Source organism: Rhododendron vialii, chromosome 1a (genome assembly GCF_030253575.1).
Source record: "Rhododendron vialii isolate Sample 1 chromosome 1a, ASM3025357v1".
NCBI classification, from domain to species: Eukaryota; Viridiplantae; Streptophyta; class Magnoliopsida; order Ericales; family Ericaceae; genus Rhododendron; species Rhododendron vialii.
This window is the reverse complement of record NC_080557.1, coordinates 32,513,839-32,534,242: the sequence shown is the minus strand read 5'-3', so window position 1 is coordinate 32,534,242 and position 20,404 is coordinate 32,513,839. Positions and strand designations below refer to the sequence as shown.

Below are 20,404 nucleotides of genomic sequence, written 5' to 3'. Positions count from 1 at the left end.
TGAAGGTGTGGTTAATGGAGGAAGTGTTTTGGCTATGGCTTTGAGGTTTTTTACAGCTTTGGTACAAAGGGCTGACCAAGGAGGAGGGATTTTCTTTAGTAGAACTGAGAGAGGAGTTTGGTATTAGGCAAGGTTGAGAATGAAATCAGCCATATAGTTAACAATTCCAAGGAACTGTTGAACTTGTTTGACTGTAAGATTTTCATCTGGAAAATGGTCAAGTTGGGAGGCTATATGAAGTTGGAGGGCATATTGACCTTTAGAGATATGCATCCCTAAAAAATCAATTTCTGGTTGAGCAAGAAACATTTTTTTCTCTGAAAGCATGATACCATGGGTTTGGACTAAGGAATGGAAAATTTGTAGTAGAACAGCATGAGACTCAATATCTGGGGAAAAAAGTAGGATATCATCAATGTAAACGAGGGCTGAGAATAGAATGGGAGCAAATACCCGAATCATGGCCTTTTAAAACAAAGATGGGGCTGTTTTCAATCCAAAAGGCATGACTGACCAATGGAAGTGGTGATCTAGAATGTAAAAACCAGTTTTGGGACGATCATCAAGATGGATGCCCAGTTGCCAAAAACCTGCTTTCAAGTCAAACTTTGAGAAAATTTGAGCTTTAGGCAAGTTTGCATAAAGAACACTTCTCCGAGGAAGAGGAAATTTGTTATCCTATAAAAATGATTAAGAGACTGGTAGTTGATAACCAGGCGAAGCTTTCCTCTTATCTGCTCGGTTCGTTTGTTTACATAAAATGCTTTACATGCCCACTGAGAAAATTGTGGGCTCAATCAAACCTTCTGACTGGAGTTGTTAGAGTTTTTGAAGAGCAAGCTGGTAGTGTTTTGGGTTTATTCCATGATGGGTGGCTTTTGTAGGGTTGATGTCTTCATTTTTCTTAAAGGGAAGAGAAATAAAGAAATCTAGATTTTTCCAGAGTGGGTTAGAGCATTTGGTGAGGAATTGAGAATGGGATTCAGCACAGGAAGTTTGGATTATGGTTTCTTTGATGGAGGAGAAATTTTCTATGAAAAAGAGATTTGGTTGGGTGGTCCATGGTAATAGGTAGTTTTGTATTTCAAACCTTTTTTGAGCCAAGAGACTTTGCTGAGATTTTGGAGAATATCAAAGCCTAACAATAAATCTTTTCCTGGAAGATCAGAACCATAGACTTGGTGTTTTATGGTGTATCCTGGGAAAAGTTGGATGGTAATAGGCTTACTGATAAGAGTGATGACAAAAGTTTCTCCATTGGCTGCTGTAAAGGGTCTAAAACACGATTGCCAGTAGGACCTGGGGAGGATTGCTGGGTTGAGAATAGAGGCTGCTGCACCAGTATCAAAGAAAGCGCTGACTGGTATGGGTTTCTCATATTTTTCAAGCAAGATTTTAACCTTGGCTAAAGGTTGAGCTATCATGATATTTGAGAACTCAAATGTTTGGATTTCATAGGGGAATGAGTCAGAATCATCAGAAGAGTCATCTGATTCTGATGAATCATCTGAATCAGAAAAGGTGAATGCTAGGACTGCTTCAGCTGTTACTTCATCATTAATGGAAAATAATGATTCAACATCGGCATCTTCAAGATTATCATCAATGAGAGCCAGAGAGCTCACCATCTTGTCCCTTGCTGCTTTATTTGGACACTGTTTTGTATAGTGCCCTTTCTTTCTGCATACATAGCAGCGATTATACTTTCGCTGCCCTCTGAACTTTTTTTTCTTGAAAAATTTCTATTTTTTCCGGCGTAAGAACCTGCCAGATTTTGAAAACTTTGAAAACTTACTAGGAGATTGGAACTTTCATTTCTGAAAGTGTTTGGACTTCCGATATGAAGGACGGCAAGTTCATTTCTTGTCTTTGCACTTTATAGAGAGATCTGGTCGGTCACATGCTTTGCCAAGAAGTTTTCCCTGTTCTTCAAGAGTTCTCAGGAATTTTTGGTGATTGCACAGTTTTTCTAAGGCAATCAAAGAATGCTGGTAAATACCGCCAAGAGATGTTGCATTCAGCGTCAATCCTTTTGTTTGAAGTAACATTGTTGTCTCATTTCTCAATGGTTCAGGAAGGGAATTGAGAAAGGCTTGCTTGAGGTTGACATCATCCATGCCGTTGAGAAGATAAAATCTCTGAGACATATGGTCATAATGAATCTCAAGATCTTTCCTTTTGAATGAACAACACTTCATGTTGAGATATTCTTCTCGAACAAACTCTTTTGTATTGTTGTGGTCGCCAAGAAACTCAGTATGCAGGACTGAGATAAATTGATCAAGAGTTGGCAATTGTTTAAGTTGCAACTGTCGGTATTCACCTAGAGCCAAGTACCATTAACGAAGACAGCCAAGGAATTTTGATGTACACTTAGTAATAACAATACTCAGTGTAGCATTTGGGGAAAGCATAGCAGTAATGCACCAAGCATAAATCTCATAAAGCTTATTGAGCCACTTTGATGGGAGAATGTTATCAAAGGAGAAACCTTGGGTATGGATATTGGAATGTGAGAAGGAATCAAAGGTTGGAATTTTTGGAGGTGGAGGTGTATCAAACTCAGGACCTTCTTCAATATAAGATCTTCAACATGTTCTTCAAGAAGATCTAGGCTCATCATGAAAATATGAGGAATTGGAATAGAGTGAGTAGATTCAAAATCCGAATCAAACTCAATGGTTGGTTCAGGTGAGGAGATTTCTGGTATAGTGGCTAAAGTATGTAGGAGAGTGGAAATTGAATTTTTGGAAGGGCTAAAAGTTGACTGAACCATTAACTGAGGTGACTTTGAATTTGGATCAGCTGGCTTAGAAGGAGTGGAGGTAGTAGGAATTGAGGTAGAGGTAGTTGGTGGATACGGAACTGTTAGAGGTTGAATATGCTTTATCTGGGGCTTTGGGAAAGGAAGTTTTGGTGAAGATGGTCTTTTTGGTGGAGGAAGGAAAGTTGATGAGCTTCCAAAGATGGAGCTTGACTCACCAAATTCTGAGGTAGGGTTTATAGGTAAAGGTTGAGACATTTGAGGATACCCAAACAAATTTTGTTGAGAGGAAGATGTGAACATGTCAAATGAACTTTTTTGCTGAGAATACTGTTGAGCTTGAAGTGAATGAAGCTGATTTTTTAAATGCTTCATTTCAGCATTTTTTTGGTAAAAGGCTGCTGAAAATGCTTGGTTTGCATATGCCATCTGGAGAAGTTCCTGGTGAACATTTTGAATTTTCTGCTGTAAATCTCTGATAAGAAGTTCCAAAAATGATAACTTCTTATGAACAACATTCTCCAAGTTTTGCTGAGAGTAAGCAATTCTCTAAAGAATTTTGTTTTGAGCCAAATAATTTGCTGATTGCCAATTTATTGCTGCTTCTGCTGCTGACACTGCTTTGGTGCTACCATCAGGGAGAATGGTAGTAGGGTCTGGAATTTTATGACGGTGGGTCGTTCTTTCTTGAGAATTATGAAATTTCAGAGGAGGAAAATCTGCTTCAGTCCAGGAAGGAGATGAGGTGAACATAAAACACCCACTTGATTTACTCGAAGAGCCATCATCAGATGGAGGTTGAGGAGGAGGTGGAGATTTACAAGAAGTGGGAGGTGACGGAGGACATATGAGACATGGTTCTTCAAAGTCTTCTTCTTCATCTTCTAGAAGACTGTCTTCTAGACACTCATCACAGTCGCAGGCATCAAAATAACAATGACCTGTTTTTGGATTTTTGAAATGGAAGATTGGAAGGCCACTAGGTTGGAAGTATTTTATTGGGGGGCCTGGTCTAGAACCATCTACAAACATGTCAATTCTCGAGGGAAAAATAACAGGATGGGTGGAAGATGAGGCAGAGACTTCTTTTGGGAATGAAATCTCTACTGTACCATCAGGTTTTAGGATGAAAGTTGGATTTGAGGACTGAACTGGGATAGGCTTTTGTTGGTTTTTCTTATAAGCTGTAACTCAAGACTCCGGGAGAAGCTTGAGAAGCTCTGGACGGGAAATCTGACGGGGAACATGGACACAGGAAGCTTGGTGAGGTGCATTGACAGTTAGGAAAAGGGCTTCATCTATGGAGGAAGGTAATGACATGTCAAAAGCATGGTTTTAAAGGAGATAGGCCATTTGGTAGTGAAGGGTTGCTGCATACGTGGTGGAAATTTGGGAGGCACCACCAATTTGAACTTGGACCTTCAAGGCTGATAGCAAATGAGGATTTGCTAGTGGCATGTTGAAATTGGGGTAAAAGGTAAATATCACAGTTCCAGCATTTAAGGTGGTTTGGACAGTAGTAATACATGCGTAGTGGTACTATAGAAACCTGGTGTCTACCAGAGCAAGTCTGGAAGTAACAGGTAAACCTTTTCTGCCATGGAAAGTGACAGCAAGTCTGATTGCGCCAAAGTGAAGATGGGTAAATCCTTGTTGTTGCCAAAGGCGAGGCAAATCAACTGGGATTTCCAGGGGTAAAAGTTGTTCAGCTTCTGTAGCTGCTATGAAGCATTGATCAAACTTAGAGGCTTGGACATATTCTTTTACAGAAGTTGGGCGTTTTGTAGAAAAGAGTTGGGTAACAGTCTTTTTTACAGAGGTTTGTGCCCGGAACAAAGGCATTATATGGGTTCAGAAAAGGGAGATCAGTAAGGGGAACCTTACTATCATCAGGAAGGTATTCAAACTCATACAAGTACTCAAGATTATGAGAAGAAGCAGAGGAACTTCTACTAATGGACGATCTTGAAGGAATTAAGGATGACGTAGCAGAGGAGTAGGTGGAATATAGATGACTCATTCTTTATGGATTAAAATCTGGATTTTTCGTTTTCCTCATACAATAAATCTTTTCTTTTTTAATGTAAAATCTTTTAACCAATTTTGATTAATAAAATTATATATACTAGGGTAGATAAACCGAGACACACTGCTCAAAAGCCAAAAGTCTTAAGGTACTTTTAACCCATTGATACAAAAAAAATTTAATCAAAATAGTTAATGAAGTTTCTGATGTGGATGATCCTTAAAAGGCAACCACAGAGCATACGCTTCAATTTTTCCTTTTAGAAAAGATTTGAAATAGTTTTGGAAAAGAAGTTTCCAGAAGAGGTTTAAGCTAGAATGAAAAACGTTGGCTTTGATACCAAGTTTGCAGACATGAAGTGGGTACAAATACAAAGTAGGTTAGGATCAAAGAGAGTGAATACAAGACAAATGATATATTATTGCAAATACTGGTTTTCATTCACTTGCTCTTTAAAATAGGCAGAACCCTCCTTTTATAGGCGTAAGGAGGGGGATACAAACAGAGTGCTTACTTCATTGCTTATGCACTACTACGTACAACCACCGTCAAGCTCCACCACCGTCAAAACCTCCTAAAGGCACCTTCCCCTCCCTTTACCATTCCGCCGCTCCACCACCATCAAAACCAGATTGAATCCCTTCCCTTCCGTAATAGAGACTGATATGATGAGTTTCTCCAGCATGCTCAAATTCAAACAGAAGCACCTTCCAAAGGCACAATTGCTTAGATGAGCAAATTGGTTTTCCAATTACAGTTTTGATGCTGTTCATATAAAAGAAAAAACAAATGTCCTCCTTGATTTTCTGTCAAGACTCAAAAAAGAAATCAACCAGTTTTAAAAAATAAAATCACATTCCTTTATCCCTGGTTATTTTCCAATGATTTCTTGTTTCCACCCAGTTAATCTTTCTGTCCACTTTCAGTGTCAAATTTTGGAGTTAACCCTTCTTTCCAGGTGTGTTCAAATGTGTCAAAACTTTCAACATCTCTGTATTTTCAAGTATGATCATGATGAAGGTCCCATAAAAGGTTTACCTTTCCATCCTGTCTATCCCTTTCTCACCCAGTTTGAAGTGTCATACCACAATGTCTTTTATTTCAAAAAAGAAGCCTATCTCCTCTTATGGTATTTTGTCAATGTGTATACTATAAGTGTCTGTTTTAATAAATCAGTAGTCTTGGTTTATCTGGCTCATGCGGCGTTCAAGCAAGTCCAGAAGATTTCTTTTTGAAATTTCTCTTGCTCTTCGGAAGCATATCTTTCTGGCAACAGAAGATCAGACAAATCCCCAACAGTGCAGGCGGAGATCTCCAATTTGCTTTTTGGACAAGTCGCAACAACAGGAGTCATCCCAATCCAGATGGTTCTATCACATGGAGAAAGGAGTATCACACTATATTCCTCTCTGCATATCAGGAGTCTCAGAGCATCCAAGACCACAATGGAAATGATCTGGTCATGACTCAAACACTATGTTCACTCAATGGATTGACACCTGCAGAAGTTCCCTCATCTCTCCTCCATTATGAATCTGCAAATTGGAAATTCAATGATACTTATCCGGAAGAATGGCGCCAAAATATCCGCTATATTTTGGAACAGTATTACTTGACTGATAGAACTGAAGACTATTCTGGAAGCAGTAGTTCAGATAATCCCGAATAACATCCCTGTGTTCAGGCCAGCTGTCTCTTTCATTTCCAGGAGGGGGTGAAATTATTGGTATGTACTGTTTAAAGATGTAAATTACTGGTATGTGATGTAATATAATGCTAATCATATCACTCCTTTCCAGAAGGGGTGAATTAGGAGAATCATAAATGCATAAGATAGTAAAGTCTAAGTGTAAAGTACTGATGTAGACATGTGCACAGTAAACTTCAATTATATGTTGTACGTAGTAGTGCATAAGCAATGAAGTAAGCACTCGTGTTTGTATCCCCCTCCTTACGCCTATAAAAGGAGTGTTCTGCCTATTGTAAAGAGCAAGTGAATGAAAATTAGTATTTATAATAATATATCCTGTGTCTTGTATTCACTCTCTTTGATTCTAACATATTTTGTGTTTGTACCCACTTCGTGTCTGCAAACAGATTGAATCCCCTCCTTTCTCTGCAACCTGCATAAGCTCATAATTCCTGAAAAATGAGACAACGCATTATTTACATTGCATACATGTTGGAAAAGAGCTTCATTATGAACGCACCAAATGACCCATAACGTGAAAATGGAATCCCAAATCAAAGCTTTACTAGGAAGCTTGGCTAACTTGAGATTGACTAAAAAGAAAGTGCCACGATCTGTGTTAATTCTCATCTCATTCTCATCGAGCCTATAGTTACATAAACTCTTCTACAATTAAAAATATTTACAGTTTACACAAACACACTCACATCCACATGGGACTCACAGACAGTATACATTCGTGTTGGTTTTAGATTTTTTTTATACCTTTCATGTCTATCCAAATTCCAAATCATTACAGCAATACTTTACCGTATTTTTGGGGAACTACCAGAGTTTTTTTTTTAAAAACAAAATGGTAGCCGAACCTTTTGTGGATGCATTCCACGTGTCTTAACACCTTTGGCCAGGTGTCTGTAAATGAGTGGGTGGAATGGCTGTCCTTTCAAAAGGCAAATGAATTAGGTCCATTACATGAACATTATAAACGCACAAGTCCACCTATTACTTTGTAAGGTCTTAAGTCCATTTTAGGGTACCATAGGGTTTATGTACTATCATAAGACTTTAGGGTACATTTTTTTATTATAGGGTAGGGTAGATTACCCTAGCGTAGCGTATTCTAGGATTTAGGCACATTTATAGGATTATAGGGTACACTTTTCTATTATAGGATTTTAGTGGTTTACGTACTTTCATATGATTTAGCGTTTTAAGCACTTTCATAGAGTACCCTAAGGTTTAGGTTGTGTGGACTTGTGGCTTTACAAAACTATTATGTAGATTTGTGGGCTTATGAAATGTCTATAGTGGACCTATCACTAAATCTCCCGAAAAAGTATTGCATGTCATGACCACGGGAAATTTTACAGTGCCGAGCGGGTATATCCCATGTGGTGCCCGCTCGGTACTCCCGAACCGTCTGATGCACTTTTAGAAGGCTCAAATTAAAACATTCTCTCCCTTCTCACCCCTCCTCTTTCTCTCTTTTTTCTCACTCCAAATCTAAGCCATCCAAAATCGCATCGGACGGCTCAAATATGTCGAGCAAACATCACGTGATGCCCACCCAACACTGAAAAATCTCTTCATGACCACATATATGGCTTGGGGCACTTAGGCGGTTTGGTTTGATGTGAATTGTAAAGTGTGCTGGTGGTTGATTTTTTTTTTCTAATTTAGATTTTCGAGCCAACTTACGCGCACCTTGATTAATTTTGGAGATTCAATCCCACCATTCACTTGTGGAAAACTCAAATAAAGTCGGAACAAATCTCTATTTGCACTGACCTCAAAGGAATTTGATAACACGTACCAAGTTTTGAACCAGAGAATTCAGGAGGGAGAGAGAACTTGGGAATCTAGGTTTTTTTTTTAATTTACTATCCTCATCATCTTGGACAAAAGAATGTATAATTAGAGTGTATAATGGGTCCCATGAGTATTTTGAGAGTTTACATTGATGTTGATCCAAAACAAGATTGTATGTTGTTCTTTTGATGGAAACTAGGTTCTCTCTCGTGCAAGGCACGAATATTATGCCCGTCGAAGAGAACATTTTATGGTTTGGGGTAGTATTTTGTTGGTATTAACTGCAAAGTTTAAACAAGAAGAAGAACAATTAACCTACACACTGATTGCACAGTGTCGTGGAGTAGTGGTTCATGCATTCAACAAGATGGCTATATCTTCTCAAACTGAACCTGCGCTAGTAGTGCTGGTATGAACACAGCAATTTTGCCTAACCTGTGCATAAATTAGCCGTTTGGTTCTCCAATACGCTGGTATCTACAATCATTACAGCCTCACGGATAATTTCATTGCCCTAATGAGCAACATCACTTCGCTCGTTGCGAGCTTGCACACATGCTGCAATTCGAGGTTGGCACTATGAGAACTAAGCAACTGCTTCTCTAAAGAGAACAATTCTAAAACCTCTGCATTCGCAGCAAGAGATTGGGCATAAAATCGGTTTTGATGACCTGATTAAGGGATCAATATCATCTCTTTTACACAAGGGCAACCACCCATAGAAACATCCATTCTCTCTCCTCATTAGTCTCATCCTCTGAATTCAGTTTCTGAAGCACCCGACCACAATTTTAATTGTAAATTGAACAATGCCAGAAGCTCCAATGTCCCCAGTAATTTTGGGAGCTCACCCATACCATTAAGTACAGCCTTCTTTTGATGCAACAACATATAGGAGTAAGAAAAGAAATGTAATGGATGAAATTTGAGGAAGAAGGAAAAAAGTTGAAGAGGCATTCAATATTTCTCGTAACAAATATTTTCGACGATGACACAACTATCAATAAAAGATAGACGAATAATGCGTTTCCAAATTACATGTTCCATACCAGGAAAATAAAATCTAGAATCACAAACCAAATTGTATCTCCAACTACAATGTAATCTGGAAAAAATGCAAAAGAAAAGAAAAGATACCTGAAGAAAGGTAGTCAAGAATATAAGCACCGAGAAGTTTTATCATCTAATCTGAAGGCAAGCAGCTGCAATAGATCGCCGAACTATAAAAGAAAAAATGAACAACATTGAAATGAGTAAATCAATAGAATGGAAAAAGCAAAGGCATAGAGAAATAGGACAAAAAGAATGCAAGAGAGGAAATGAATCGCCGATCAAAAAAAAAAAGAAGAGGACATCAATCTATAAAAAACAGACAATGCGTATCATTGCTACGAATTCTAGAAAACTCCAACCAACAAAAGAACCACCTACTAAAGTCAGCAAAAAGCCACACTAAATTATGTGGCAAAACGCCCACTTTTTAAGATCAAAACATCACAATTAAAGTTCTATAATAAACAACTTTACTTGCAAAGTTTATAGGCACCAGATTTTTTCAAGAGTGAAATGACGCAACTACCCTGAAATGCCAACACACAGCAATCTCCAATTGAGTGGCAAAGTTGTCCCAAATTGGGAAATGGCAGCCGAAATGCTGCTGCTTCTTATATAAGGGTAGGACAACAAAGAACATATTTAAAAAAAAAATTTCAGACAACGGTTGACAATCACATTACCAAACATTTAATGAATTGCTCTTTCGTGATTTACACCACTAACAAAAGGATCAAAGGGCTCTTCAGCTATGTATGTCAAGGTTGTTCAAGAATCGACAATGGTTCCTTTGTTACTTGACGTGGCAAAAACTGATGAATCTATGCCTAATGTCTGTCCATTGACGGAAATGATTTCCGGGTTCAAATTATAGTGTGGCCTAAAAGATTAGACGTTGAAAGGAATCAAGCCAACGGAAAAATCATATAGCTTCCGATCTTCAACCTTTTATGAGTAATCATCATAATGGGAGATATGAGGCCCTAACATTGTTCATATGAACTGAAAGGAACTGAAGTGGAGTTCTTTAACAGGGGTGAACTCATGCCAAAGTACACAAAATAAATAAATATTCCCTCGAAGAAAATAAGAATTGAAGCTCAAGAACACACCTTTGTTCGCTCGAGGAAAATAACGGGCCCTCTAAGGAAGGTCCCCGCTGTAACTTACAATTGAGCAGTAACCTTCTGCCTCCCTGATATATGTACAGCCTGACAACTGCGTCGTGTTGCAATAGTAAGCTCCTTTCCAAGGATTGCAAGGGGTGGTAACAAATTCAGTTCCTTAGTTGCTTGGCCGGTCAAGACAATCAGCCATGTTATAATTCGTCTGGTACCATCCACTATCCTCCAATAAGGTTAGTGTCATTTTTGAAACAACTGATCTAGTATCCACTGATCTTGTCATGATCTCATTCATCATAAGCCCTTTCCACAGGTGGAATCCTGAAGCACATTATCGAACATTATTATTTATGACACTGCCAATGTATGAACAATTTACCTATAGAAATTAGTGTATAAATCTATGTAGCATAGCACATAATTGTATCAGGTTTTCCTTTTTCCAGTCATTGACTGCACAGTGATCAACCAATATCATCTACCAAGCTTTAACTAGCTAAGTATTGCAATAGCATTATTGACAGATAACAAATATTGGCAGTTAAACAATCAAATAATGGTATCAACAGATAATAGAAGTATGGGTGGGAAAGAACGTACAATAGCACTATTGACAGACTTCACAACAAATTGGGAATTTGGAATAGAAAAGAAGGGTAAACTACCTGAAGTATCACGCCCTCCCTAATCTCTTAGCTCTAAGCTAGTGAGATTTTCAGAAAATGCCTGCCAATAAACAGTAGTTTCAATATAGGTAAATCCAACTAATGCTAACTACAGAGTACCAACAATTCAGCTGAACCAAATGATGATGCTAGAAATGAAGCTTGGTACAAAATGGTACCCTTATTAAGGCAAATTGAGAATTTCCTAGCACAATCCATAAAGATTAGTAACTACCAAATGCGCAAACATGCAATTACCAAAAAGAGATGAAGAATGAATATTAGTAATTTGTTCAATGATTTGACCATGCACGAGAGAGAGAGAGAGAGAGAGAGAGAGAGAGAGAGAGAGAGAGAGAGAGAGAGAGAGAGAGAGAGAGAGAGAGAGAGAGAGAGAGAGAGAGAGAGACCTTAAATATAGCTCTAGCGAGGATCTCGTGCACAAGTACTGAACTATGGAAATTAAACCTGCAAAATCAAAATATGGTTGATCAACATCCTTAATGAATGTTGCAGGGCAAGGAAAAATAATAATTAATGAGTGGACATTGAGGAAATTGAAAAAAATGAAGTACAAACAAAATTTTTAAGATAAGGAAAAAATGAAAATTCCACTCAAACACAAAAAGAGAGCACGAGAGAGAGAAGCTGATACCGCAATCAGAAACCGGAGGAGCATGGGGTGGTCTGTTGTCCTGTCGACACCAGAAACCCCAACCGGCGACATGGGTTTTGACGATGGTGTCCTCCAATCGAGACCACTTGAGCTCTGTGCGCAACTGCTTGTCGAAATCTTCTGCAAACTCTTCTCTCTCCACAATGCTACCAAGGTCCTAATCAATCAAATCGTAACCTAAAATTAGGGCTTTCGAAGATTGGGGGCTTTCAACAATTATGGCATTTGATGAAATCCAAACCCAACCTACTCGGAGATTGGGAGATTTCACATCTATTGGAACAAAATACCCCATGCTATTTAGAGGAACCCCAAAATTACAGATTATCAAAACCCAAAGAAACCCCAATCAGTAGGACTATGGCATACAACAATAGTTTTGGTAATTAATAAAAGAAAAACCTTTTCTCACCTTGAACCTCAGCACTTCGACCCAGACTTTAAGATCATACACCCGCCGACAGGGTTCGACATCGAGACCACGCCAGGAAACCGATCGCTGGTGGGGTGGCGTCGGTGAGGGCTCCGGTGGTGGTGAGAGAGAGAGGTGGCGCCCTGGGCAATCCGTAAAATGGGCGAAATCAAAGGCTAAATTGGTCCGAAATCAAAAAAGTGCACACCGAAACCTTTGTTCTTTTTATATATTATGCACGAATCTGTGAAAATTAAAATCCTAGTGAAGAAACAGCACCAACGATGGTACTTCATAAAGCATGAACCTATACTTCATTCCATGAGTATACCCGCATAGCACTGATGACTATGTGAGCCAAAAAAGCAAAGAGGAAGTGAGTTCAGAAAACAATCACTACACTAGTTAACCCAGCAGCAGCCAATGTACTTCTGAAACCATCCAAAGCATAATCCAACCAATGAGTTAAGAGAGATCATATTGAGATCATAAGACAACCAATCATTGCTTCATTTTCAGATTTAAACTGAGGCTCTATATGGATAGATGTGGATTTTGAATCAAGGTATTAGTGTTCAATTTCAAGAAAAATGGACGAGGTATTAGCTGTGAAACTATGGTGTAAGATAGATTCGAGGTAGAATTATGTACTTTACTGGAATGCTTGCATAACTACACTGCTTAACCACGACTGATAACCGAATCAAGCCATTCGAGTACAATCTTGTGTCAATGTGTTCGATTTGTTAAAATTTTGTCCAACATCAGCTTGCAACCTAAACAAACCAAGAATGAACAAGCTACTATTCGACACAGTTTGACTTGGGATGTTTACAAAGTTGAAGCTACTCGTGATCGGTTCGATAATAAAACTCGTTCTGTGCATCAATTAAACAAGACAAGCTTAATCAAGCTACTACTCTGCTCGTTTGACTTTGGATGTTTACGAAATTGAAGCTACTCAAGTTCAGTTCGTGAACTGTGATCGGTTCGATAATAAAACTCGTTCAAAACCTGTGCATCAATTAAGCAAGCTACTACTTGGCTCGTTTGACTTAGGATGTTTACGAAATTGAAGCTACTCGAGACCAGCTCGTGAATTTTGATCGGTTCGATAATAAAACTCGTTCAAAACCTGTGCATCAATTAAACAAGGCAAGCTTAAACATAGATTTCAAGCTTGTTAAGTTTTCAAACCAAGGCTGAAAAATCCATTGCTCGGCTCATTTATTAGTCCTATGCTTAACACAGTCATTCAAAACATACCTCAACGAAATTGGTGAACTTGGGATCTCTGCTGACAACCAACCGATGAACCTACCAACAAAAAGAAAAGAAATCTCAAACCCTAATTCTTGGAACCAAGAAAAACAAATAATTAAGGAAAGACAAAAAAATCCAATAAGGACGAATTTTACCTCGAATTCGACCTTGTGCTTCTCGGAGTCCTCGAGAGGAATGTAGTACTTCGCCAGCCGAGTCTTGCCTTGCCTGTTCTGCAGCAGTATGAACCGGATCTGCCTCATTCACAAAAAAGGAAAAAACAAAATTACTAATTTAAGAGATTCTTCAAAAAGAAAAAAAAAAACGGAAAGTGCAATCGAGGGTACCATTTTGCGAAGAAGGAACACACGGTTATCAGCGAAGGAGAAGAGATGATCAAGGATCGATTTTGGTGAAGACACAAACCTTTATGCACTGCTTTGAGAAGCAAAACGGAATATCTCTCTGGATGAGATGAAGATGATCAAAACCCAGCGCCGATCGACGATCTCATCGATCATCTGTCGTCTTCGCCTTGCATGATTTTGTAGGTTTTGGGGATTTCTGTCTCTCTGCCTCTCTCGGTCTCTCTCTCTCTCTCTCTCTCTCTCTCTCTCTCTCAATGCTCAACCACGAAAGTGAAAGAGGAAAATGAGAGAGCAGGGGGGACGTGGGCTGATAATATCCACCCATTCTGGATCAAACTGAAAAGACGGAAATACCCGGCTGCCTTAGTGTGCACTGTTTGCAATTGAGGGGCAAATTCGTCCCAAATTGGCAAAAAACCTCCGAAAAAGTGCTCCTTTATATATAGGAAGGAGAGGAGGAAATGCATCATAATAGTTGGTAAAATGCGCCTCAAATGAACACTGAATATTTCATCTTGTATGAGGGACATCAAATGGTCGAAGAAGTGCACTTATGTAGCATTTTAATATATAAAAAATTATTTGCGCATTTCTTTATTTGATGATTGAATTATGTTTTTCTAAAAGAAATTATATCAAAGTTTTGGTAAAAAGAGGCATTTTCTAAAGAGACTTTTCTCCTAAATGGAGTTACTAGCCACCCTCATACATTTTTAATGAGAGTTCAGAGGGTCAATTATTGCTAAGAGTACAAAATTAATTTCTTTTACCCCTGAATATAGGTTCCTCCTTTACTTATTTGTCTTCTTAATGACGTGATTTGTTGGGTTTAGGGTGATTGTAAGCTTATTTTTTGTCTATCATAAGTTAAATACTAGTATTCATCTACATTTTGTAATTATTTTTTCACAATCTTCCTAAAAAAAAGGTAGTGTATGTCTTTTTGTTGTTTATAAGAAAAAGCAGGTCAAGTTCTGCTCAAAATGAACAAAGGACAGCACATTGTTCTAACCCCTTGTCCTTTTTGCATTTTCTAGAAGCATCCCAAAATTATGACACTAAAAAAAACCCAATTTCAGGTTTGTTAATTGAAAAATATTAACCACCATCAAGCAAGTGGTTTTGCAGAAAAAAAAAAAAAATTGTACAACATATACGGTGTTATGTTGAAGTGAAATAACTACACTGGTTTGAAATTGTTATTCTTGAATTGCTGTTCTATTAGATGGTACTTGGTAGCAGTTAACATCATCCTTTCTAATTAATTGATGGAGTATTTTTATTTTTTATTGTATCCACAGTCCACACATATCAGATTCCTCTGCCCATGCCTAGCCTCTGCCCTCTGGTAAAGCTCTGAACCTTGTTAACGCTTTTTTTTCTCCCTCTCTAGAATACGTAGTTTCCTCTTCTGAGCCCTAGGGTTTCTCTGCCCCCGGGAGGCGCCGCTCCCCTCCTCCTCCCAGCAGGGCCGGCTCATAAGTTTTGGAGACTGGAAGCAAATCTCTTGAATGAGGCTTTCTTATATTTTTCATACAAAAGTGGTCTACAAAGAGTCTCATAAAAAAAACCATTACAAATGATTTACTATTACAAAATAGAAGTATATAGATAATCATCCCAAAAAAAAATGCTACTATTACTACAATACCTCAAAATCCATCATTTGAAAATAAGTCTTCTCGCACTTTATGATACAAATGTACAAATTAAGTCTCTATAGTCAAGCTGCTTCACCTACTCCTTCTCGATAGACAATATAGCCAAACCATTTAATCTTTCTTGAGACATAGTTGACCAAAGATAATTTTTGATCAAGGAATTCCGTATACAAGTATTTTCCGTCAACGGTCTTCGGTCGTTGTCTTCCCTTCCCTTCGACTCCTCAAGTGTGAAGCAAGAAGCGTTTGTAGCTTGCTACGTTTCTTTCTTCTTCTTTTTTGGATCGGCGCAATATATTCTTGGGGGAATTACATTTCAGTGGGAGTTGGGGCAAATAATGCCCAACTCATGGAGAAGTTTTTTCGGAATTGCATAAATATGGAACAGAGGAAAAAAAATTCCCCATACATGGAGTCGGTTGTAGTCGAATCTTGGTTTCCTAAGTTGCCCCTTCTATGAATTTAAGTTACTCCTTATATGGACCTAAGTTTCCCCTTCTATAAACGTAAATTGCCCCTTCTATGAACTTCCTGGGTATTCAATTTCTTGAGCATTTCTTCAATCTACTTACCATTTCTATTATTTTCTGAGAAATTTGGGATCTGGGTTACTTGCAGATTTGCATGAAAACGGACCAACTAAAATTCTCCATGCATGAAACAGAGGAAAAAAAAATCCCAAAACATGAAGTCGGTTTGTAGTCAAATCTGAGTTTGAATCTAAGTTGCCCATTCTATGGATCTAAATTGCTCATTCTATGGACTTAAGTTGTCCCTTCTATGGACTTAAGTTGCACCTTATTTTTTTTAAGAAAAGCAGCCAGTGAAGCAAATTGGTAGCTAGTAGCATAACTTATTCACATTTTCAAGTAAAACCAAACAAGAAATTTCAAGTGGCAATTCCTAGAATCTAAAAGCAAAAGTATAAAGTGGATGCTAGAAAACATACATCTTATTTTCTCTATCATTTCTCTTTCTAAAAAATTACCCAAAATACACTAATCTCAAAATATTTTAAAAACTCAAATCTGCAAGTAACCAAGATCCCAAATTTCTCAGAAAATAATAGAAATGGTAAAAATATTAAAGAAATACTCAAGAAATTGAATACTCGTGAAGTTCACAGAAGGGGTAACTTAGGTTCATAGAAAGGGCAACTTAGATTCATATAAGGGGCAACTTAAATTCATAGAAGGGGCAACTTAGGAAACCCAGATTCGACTACAACCGACTCCATGTATGGGGAATATTTTTCCTCCGTTTCATGTATGGGGAATTTTTTTTCCTCCGTTCCATATTTATGCAATTCCGAAAAAACCTCTCCATGAGTTGGGCATTATTTGCCCCAACTCCCACTCAAATGTAATTCCCCCTATATTCTTTCGGCCGTCCCTTATGTTCTTTCTTTTTTTTAACGCCTTAGTGTTTCTAATGAGTAATTCCACCATTTGGGCCTATTTCATAGCTCCTAAATTTCAATTTAAAGGAGGCTAGTGCAAATTTTTTTTGGGCCGTGTGTGTGTGTGTGTGTATATATAGGGATCTTAGAATTTGGGGGCGACTATTCGCAGCCCCGTATTTTCTCCCTTAGTCAGTTAAAAATTTCCAACTAATTACAACATGACCCCCTAATGCAAAATGACCTACTTACCCTTATACAAATACATGAAATGACCTATATGCCCTTATGACCAAAACCCCTAAATTATCTTCTTCCCACTTCCCCCTAAATCATCATTCACGTTTTTTTTTATAAAAAAAAAACACACACCAAGCGACCTCCCCCTATTCTTCATCTTCTCTTCTCCTGTTCTTCTCTTCTCCTCCCTCTGTTCTTCATCATTCTCCTGTTCTTTGTTGTTATGGTGTCTGGGTTTATAAAATCCAATTTTTCGATGTGTCTGGTCCGAATAGAATAAAGTAAGTAATTTCAGTAGCTAACCACTGTAAAATATTACCATACTTGACAGTTAGTTACCAAAATTGAGATACATTTTCAGCATCCAATTACCGAAATATATGTTTCTTGTTTTTGTTGTATGCATTTCCGACATGTAGTTACCGAAATATAACCTTATTTTCAACAGCTATTTACCGAAATGTATGTATGATTTTCATATATAGTTGTTCGGCAGTTATTTACCGAAGGTTGAACATATTTTCGACATGTAGTTACTGAAATATAATCTTGTTTTCAACAGCTATTTACCGAAATATTCTATATGATTTTCGTATATATAGTTCGACAGTTGGTTACCGAATTTTGTACATATTTACGACATGTTACCGAAAGTGATTTAATTGCTGTTATTGTATATATACATACATACATGTATGTATATACTCACAGAGAGAGAGAGAGAGAGAGAGAGAGAGAGAGAGACTGACGAACAGAAAGAGAGAGAGAACAACACATTGAAGGGAGGCGGTGGTACGGCGGTGGTGTTCTGGCAGGAGTGGCGGTGGTGCGATGGTGGCTATGGTGGTGGAGGTGGTGGCTATGGAGGTGGTGGTGGTGGCTATGGAGGTGGAGGTGGTGGCTGTGGCTAAGTCGCGTCGATAGAGCTGCCCCCCTTCCAAGAAGTAGCGCTGAGAGCAAGGTTGAACCCTCTGGGCTTCTTTTGGATCTAAAGGCAGTGCTCCTTCAAGAAGGAAATCAATGTATTCCTGCCTCCAGTCCAGCTCTTCCATAAGGCAGCACTCCACTTCTACTGCGTACAACATGTAGTTTTGGCAAGTACGGAGGACCTTTACGGCAACTTCTTTCATGCTGGGCAAGTAATAGCCTTGCCTCTGAACTTTGCGGTATAAAGAGATCTCGTTCTTGCCACAAGTTTTGTCATGGATCTGACACAACTTGCTCTTTGCCTTGCCGGGGCCTATGCATCTCGCTAGCCACCCCTAAGGCCCGCGGTAGTACAATTCGGAAGGACAGTAAACTGGGACACCTCCGCAATGGGCAAAGATCCTTTTCCCCAAGTCAGCTACTTCAAGATGGGGTCGCGCCAGTCTTCCCCGTGGTGTACCCCGAGCTTGTCTCTGATTGACGGCTCCGTCCTCTTTATGAACTCGATCGTCACTTTTTCCTCAACAAATTCTGTCTTTGCCCCCAGCGTTGCGAGGGCGTCGGGGAATCTGTTGTCCGACCTTGGCCTATGGATTTTGACTACTGCTTTGAATCTGCCCATTTGCCTTTGGATTGTTGCCCTATAGAGCGTGAGGGTTCATTCCTTTAGAGTGTATTCTCCGGATGCCTGGAGAATAATAAGTCTTGAATCCCCCACTATTTTTAGCCATGAAATTCCTTTGAAGTGCACCGCTAATAGCCCCAGGATCAGAGCCTCATATTCTGCTTCGTTATTGGAGCATGCGAAGCCTAACTTGTAAGACAAGTATCCCTTTCTCCCTCATCACTTTGAAGGACAATTCCTGTGCCACCATGTGCTCCTCCTGCTGCCCCGTCGAAGCTCAACATCCAGGACGCTTCACTTGGACTGGTCAAGAGGGCTTCGAAACCATCCCCCAGCAACACCTCTTCCAAGGGCTCGCACTGCCCACTTGGAAATTGTGCAAGGAGATCTGCTAGGGCTTGACACTTGATAGCCCGTGGGGTGACACATGTGATCTCAAATTCTACCAAATCCAAGAGCCATCTTGCGATCCTCCCGGACAGAGCTGGTTGCAATAGTAAGTATCTCACAGGGTCACTCATGGTAACAAACTATATGGGGAATGACAGGAAATAATGCCTCAACTTATGTGCTGTGAATACAAAGGCCAAGCAATGTCGCTCCACTGGGGTGTACCTCTCCTCTGCTCATTGAATCTTTCGGCTTATATAGTACATCGGTCATTCCACTCCCTCTATTTCTTGAACAAGGAGTGCCCCGATAGACTTCGGCGTTGACGTTAAGTATAAAATGAGAGGTTTTCCCGCTTGCGGGGAAATCATAGTTTGAGGCGAGGCCAAGGCAGCCTTGGCATTGTTGAAGGCTTTCTGATGCTCATCATTCCACTTGAACACCACCTTTCCTTTCAACAGATCGCTGAATGGCGCGGTTATCTATGCTAATGCTGGGTATGAACCTCTGCAGGTAAGAGACCTTTCCGAGAAAGCGTTTCAGGGCTCGCTGCGAGTGCGGCGCGGGCATCTCTACAATGGATTCTATCTTCATCTCATCTGCGTCGATGCCGTGCCTGTGCACCAAGAACCCCAAGAATTTTCCTATCGTAACACCAAAGGCGCACTTTAGCGGGTTCATTCATGTTAAACTTCTTGCACGACTCGAATACTTCCTCTAGGTGTTTCAAATGATCACACCTCTCCTTTGACTTGACCATTGAATCATCTACATAGTCTTCTACTATGTGGTGCATTAAGTTGTGAAAAATTACAGTCATGACGCGCTGGTAAGTGGCGCCTGCATTTTTTAGACCGAAAGGCATCACCACATAGTAGAAATTTCCAAGAGGTGTGCAAAAGGTTGTCTTCTCGCATCTTTGGAGGCCATTTTTATCTAGTTGTACCCACGATAGCCGTCCATAAACGAGAACATTTGGTGACATGAGGTAGCGTCGACCAGTGTATCTACGTGCGGTAGTGGGAACTCATCTTTAGGACAAGCCTTGTTAAGGTCGCGAAAGTCCACGCAGACCCTAATCTGCCCATTCTTCTTCTTTGCTGGTACAATGTTGGCCAGCCATGAGGGATATTGAATCGGTCGTATAAAACCAGCCTTTCTCAACTTTTCAACTTCTCCTCTAATTCGGGGTTGTACTTTCGTTGCCCTTGCTTCACAGCGTTGGAGTTGGGTAACACGTCCAAGTGGTGTGAAACCAGGCTTTCATCTAGCCCGGGCATCTCCTCATAGTGCCACGCGAAGACATCCACAT

At 39.4% G+C, this 20,404-nt stretch overlaps 1 protein-coding gene across 5 annotated transcripts; it reads right to left on the bottom strand.

Moving 5' to 3' along the window:
* Positions 1 to 9,231: 9,231 nt before the first annotated feature.
* Positions 9,232 to 14,292, bottom strand: LOC131333033 (uncharacterized). Of its 5 annotated transcripts, none has more exons than XM_058367346.1 (8): positions 13,830 to 14,291; positions 13,638 to 13,736; positions 13,486 to 13,536; positions 11,787 to 11,964; positions 11,542 to 11,599; positions 10,455 to 10,787; positions 10,026 to 10,222; positions 9,232 to 9,509 (listed from the first exon to the last, which is right to left on the bottom strand). In XM_058367346.1, the coding sequence occupies exons 1-6, from the start codon at positions 13,830 to 13,832 to the stop codon at positions 10,754 to 10,756; spliced, it is 423 nt and encodes a 140-aa protein (XP_058223329.1). In that variant the 5' UTR covers positions 13,833 to 14,291; the 3' UTR covers positions 9,232 to 9,509; positions 10,026 to 10,222; positions 10,455 to 10,753. The 5 variants fall into 5 exon arrangements, with proteins under 5 accessions (XP_058223329.1, XP_058223353.1, XP_058223338.1 ...); XM_058367370.1 differs by adding an exon at positions 11,132 to 11,192 and having other exon boundaries at positions 10,026 to 10,787; positions 13,830 to 14,121; XM_058367355.1 differs by having other exon boundaries at positions 10,026 to 10,787.
* Between the last annotated feature and the right edge of the window lie 6,112 nt (positions 14,293 to 20,404).

What these genes read in the sequence shown, in the direction of transcription:
- LOC131333033 (XM_058367338.1), bottom strand. An exon ending in AGCACAAGGTCGAATTCGAG is followed by an intron (nt 13,537 to 13,637) that starts GTAAAATTCGTC and finishes TTTTGTTGGTAG; the next exon opens with GTTCATCGGTTGGTTGTCAG. An exon ending in AGTTCACCAATTTCGTTGAG is followed by an intron (nt 11,965 to 13,485) that starts GTATGTTTTGAA and finishes TTGATTGATTAG; the next exon opens with GACCTTGGTAGCATTGTGGA.